General features: G+C 40.3%; 1 protein-coding gene across 1 annotated transcript in view; it reads right to left on the reverse strand.

Annotated features, from left to right (window-relative positions):
• The window catches only part of LOC306936158 (syntaxin-binding protein 4), a gene marked incomplete at its 5' end in the record, with an annotated part of 182299 nt that overhangs the window by 26458 nt on the left and 150841 nt on the right, over positions 1-5000 (reverse strand). Inside the window, one exon of the mRNA XM_079519634.1 lies at positions 4964-5000. This exon is cut by the window's right edge and continues 49 nt beyond it. Within this exon, the coding sequence (XP_079375760.1) occupies positions 4964-5000 (37 nt within the window). The remainder of the gene's footprint in view (positions 1-4963) is intronic.

Consider the following 5000-nt stretch of genomic DNA (forward strand, 5'->3'; position numbering starts at 1 on the left):
TGAACTGAAGCCGTACCCACAGCTGTAGTTGTATGATAAAGGGGGAGGGGTTAGGGGAGGGGCTGATAGTGTGGTGTCACTATTTTGCTGTTTATTTCATTGGCCCGTTTGACTGTCAAGGGTTCAGCCTCCAGGAAGAAACCCTAAATACAAAGTTAATACACCATTGCACATAAAATGGACTCCAGGGTGTCTAATGAAGTACTGTCACCTCATAGACACATGAAAAACTGGAAAAATACAAAAATTGTGGCACTCCATCTTTAAGTGAAAATAGCAGATCTTCAAGCTCACAACGATCCACATTGTGGTGCGTTGTGAGTTTGAGAATCTGCTATTATCATCCATTCATTCATTCATTCATTCATTCATTCATTTTCATGTTCTAAATTTCAATTAGATATTCCAAAAAACAAAATGTACTTACATTTGAATACTTCAATACCAGTATAGAGCGTCGCAGTCCCGCCCCCTACCATGGACCAGGAAATTAATCCCAATGCATTTTTCCCATAGACATTTCAAAAAGTATTTATTTAAAGACGGTTACGCCACGGACAAAGCCAACTCGAGTCGTGACAACTCATGACAACACAAACAATATGAAGAAGAAAAACAACAAAAAAAGTGTTGTAACCTGCCGTTTTTTTCTTCTTTCTAATTATTTTTTCGGCCCCAAAAATTGTGTTTGTTTGTTGTCATGATTTATCACGACTCGAGTTGGCTTTGTCCGCGGCGTAAACGTCTTTAAATAAATACTTTCTGAAATGTCTATGAGGAAAATGAACGGAGAATCATTTCCTGGTCCATGGTAGAGGGCGGGACTGCGACGCTCTATTGACTGGTGTCTAATACTTTGTCCTCCATTGCACAATTTACACGCACAGCAGGTTTGCAGCATCAATGCAGAGGTGCTATAGCTCGACCAAAGCGCTTACGCGCATATTAATTCAAGCTCAACTTATGTGCCCCGAGTTATCGATCCCGCTTTTCTTCCCATAATAACTTGCGTCGCGCTTTTGTGCAGTGCAAGCCAAGGCAGAGCAGAGTTCCTACACAGTGTAGGAAACTGACCTGAATGGGTCAGAACTCAGTAGAGGACAGTGACTAAGTACATTTACTTGAGTAGTATTTTTATGCGTCACGACTCGAGTAAAGATTGCTGCACGTTGGCGGGAAGAATTTTGTATATATATATGAAATCATCCATCTGTTCAATAGTTAAGAGTCCATTGAACATTTAATGGTGGTCACGGCAGGATTGTGTGGAACAGTAGTTCTCAGAAAAATCTGCTATTTTTGAACATTTCTGAACAAACTAGTGAATTAGAAGGCATATGTAGAATCAGCCTCACATCTCACATCTTAATCTTGAGTATTTTTTTTGTTTTACTCTGCTACAATGTGAATGGAGATATTGCACTTTTGACTTCACTACATTTCTAGGAAGAGACTCTTTGGACTGAAACAAAAGCATATTATGAATTAACCACTTAATATCCACCACCTAATATCACAACTAGGGTTTGGGATCCTTACGATTCCGGTTCCTTAACGATACCCTCTTAACGATCCCATTCCTTTAAAAAATCTTCATAATTTTGGCCATAATTTTGGATAAACACAAATTCAGTCATACATTATACAGTACTGCATTGTCTACATAGTATTGTAGTGGTTCTCAAAGTGAGGTCTAGGCACCCTCTGGGTTACTTGAGGGTGTTCCAAATGGACCGTCACAGGTCTGTAACTCGGAGAGTGTATGCCTACCAAATGTATGTATAGCAGACTCGTTGTGAGCTTGTAGATCGGCCAATTTAACTATTTTTGACTCATCAGAAATGTTCTATTTGACCAGGAGTATAAATTCACTCAAGTAGGGTTGAGTACTTTGTCCAACACTGAAAACAACAATTATGAGAATGATTTGTTAAAAAAAAAAAAAATGAGTCGGCTGAATTTCGCTCCATATGAATAAAGGTTATGTCATCTTAATTAGTAAAGTGAGTTGAGCAACGAGAGCAAGCTAGGCTGGGCCACATTTTACACACTATGGAATATCGCCATCATTTCATTGGGCTGTCACAAGAGGTTGAAGCACTTTATTCTGATAGTATTAATTGCTGTGAATTGAGTGTTTGTTCAGTAACAGAAACTAAATTCAAGTGGGTGGTTTATTGTTCCACTTCCAATTGTGTTGTGTCTGCTCATTTCTTTGTCATCATCACTTCCAATTGCACTTGTTTATCCTGTATCTTGTGTGAGCATCCTGCTTGGATACATTGGTATCCTGACCTGAAAATACATTTTCTGTTTATTAAAGATTATTACTATCAGAATACGGTATATAGCTATATCAACACTTATTTTAACAAGTTGTATTATGTACCCTACCTTTAACCACTTTCACATTGATTAGCTTCGAAAATAGTGAAACTAGACAATCTACAAGGTCACGAAATGTCAATGCCGACATGTTACGAGCAGGCAGATTGTCGTTTTATTGTTAGAAAAAGTTTTAACGCAGAGATACGAGCTTTCTGCTCCGGCAGCAGTGGCGTTACATAACTTCCAATGCAGAGGGGTGAAGCATGATTCAGCCAAAAGGGTTTATTTCAGACCTTGTCAAGTTGTCAGAGACACAGCAAGCAGCAGCAGCCAGCCTTTCTCTGTGCACATCTCTCCTCCACTTCCACACGTCCCAAAAGCCTCTCTTCAGCAATGTCACGCAACTTCTTATGAATTACTTTCCAAACGCACAGAGACGGGCCGCTATTCTTCTTGCGTCAGTGAGTCAACCTTAAGACCCCTATATATATTCATCATACGTGAATAGCGAGAACAGTGTGGGCTTTAGCATAAATCCAGCTTTTAAAATCATGAATTCTAAATATTAACCGCTTGAAGCTCCATCCATATATATTCTTGGGGATAACATTAGCCAAAAGAAAATAGCTGCGCTACAAGCTCACAACAAGCTTGTGATTTTGTAGATCGGCAACTTTTGTTTTTGTGAATCAACTGATTGATTGATTTATTGATTGATTGATTGAATACTTTATTAGCAAGATTCTTAACAGTGCATATTGTACTACAGTCAAAGGTTATGCTATGGGTAACACACAAAGCTCCAGTAATGTGGCAGCCAACAGGCCTTTTTGGTTCAAATTGGAAAATTTGCTATATCATTTTTTTTATAATAAAAAATGTTGAGAGATTTGCATAATTAGGCAATGAATGGCCTATAAAGGTTCAACAGGACTGAGTGTGCAATTGCTGTGGAGTATTTCGTTTTTTGGGTGGGGCGGGGGGCAGAGGTCAGGATAGTACTACAACAAATAAATACAGAATAAAATAAAATGGAATGGAATATTTGTTTTTCCCTGTGAACAAAGCACAACATGTCCATGTCGGCGATAAACCAGGGGAGCGAGTAAAAAAGAAGAAAAAAAAAAAGCTAAGCACAGCATATGTCTTGAACAGCTAAGATAAACGAAAAGGGGAGAACAGGGGGCAAAATAAATCTGGCAGTCAATGATTCCCTTGTTTGACGTGATTCCCTTGTTTGAAGTGTGTCTCAAAGAATATGATTATTGGCATAATTGTGGAAGGTTTTGAATATTTGGCATCATTTTTCTAGTTGTTGCAATTACCTGCACTATACGATACTGCGCAATATGATGGAATAAACCCATACAATGAAACAAGGTGATACATTCCATAGTGCAATTCCAATGGTAAGCTGTGTTGTTTTACCTGGGGTAAAACATAAAAGTAATTCAATACTGCGGCATTGATACTTTTACTTAGGTAAGATATATATAAATAAAAATCTTCAACCACAAGCTGTATATTCCGTGCTGTCCCATTGCCAGATGGTGTAGGCGTTGCACGCCACTGGAGCGTGGCCAGAGGCGGGCAGGGGGACAATTATTGAGGGGAGGGGAACTCTCCATGCACCTCCAACAGAGAGAGAGATTTAATTTGGCCAAAGTGCATTTGGAGGCTGGCGAGTGCCTCTGTGATGAATTACACCCATGTTTCTAAGAGCACAAACCCATTCAAAAAGACAGGGGCGGAAAAAGAAGGAGCAGATAATTCCCTCCGAGTTAGACAAATGCTTTTGGACATTAGTCAGTGGGTGGGAAGTAACTATAAGTGAATTTATACTCAAGTAGGCCTACTGCACTTCAGTACAATTTTGAGTACCTATACATTTTTCAATACATCTACTGCACTACATGTCAAAGGCAAATATTGTCACTTTACATCAGACTTTTGGATGGCATAAGATCCACCATGGATCCACAGCTCTGCTGGTTTCCGACTTATGGAGGTTTGAAAATCCTGCTTGTAACCCAAGCCCCCAGTAAGGCTATCCAACGAAAAGTGGAACTGCATCACTTTCATGGAGGTGGACGAACGTTCATGACGTCATGCCCAGGACCTCAAATTTGAGGTCCGGGCTAGGCTAGGCTAAACTTCCACTCGCTCGAGCCATTGAGTTATAATCTTCTGGGTGCTTCAAAACGCCACTGTGCAACTTCCATTGAAATGAATAGCTTGGGGGCGGGGCTAACGCTCTATCCTTTTATTACTCTATTTTGTAACCGAGCTAAACGGTGATCAGATTTTACGTCCCATAGCTGGTGGTGACGGGGCGTTGCCATAGCAACCGGACCAATGTTAAAAGCTGCCGTGGGGCTTAGCCAACACGGAGTATACGCTGGGATCCGTATATATACGGACCTGGCTGATAAGGTCCCCTAGAGGCGGGGTCCGTATATATATATATGTATATATACGGACCCGGCGCAAAAATAATTAGGCACATTGTGTCTATCCTTATTGTGGGGGAAACATTGGCTGAAAATACCTGTTCTACACGTTTAAAAAGTAAGTTTAAAATAAATCAGTTTAGTGTGTGGGCTGTGGGTGGGTGGGCTTAAGGTGACAGACTCACCAGGTCCAACTTATCCGACTTCAGACGTATGTGGGGG

Source organism: Electrona antarctica (assembly GCF_951216825.1).
Source record: "Electrona antarctica genome assembly, chromosome: 14".
Taxonomy (NCBI): Eukaryota; Metazoa; Chordata; class Actinopteri; order Myctophiformes; family Myctophidae; genus Electrona; species Electrona antarctica.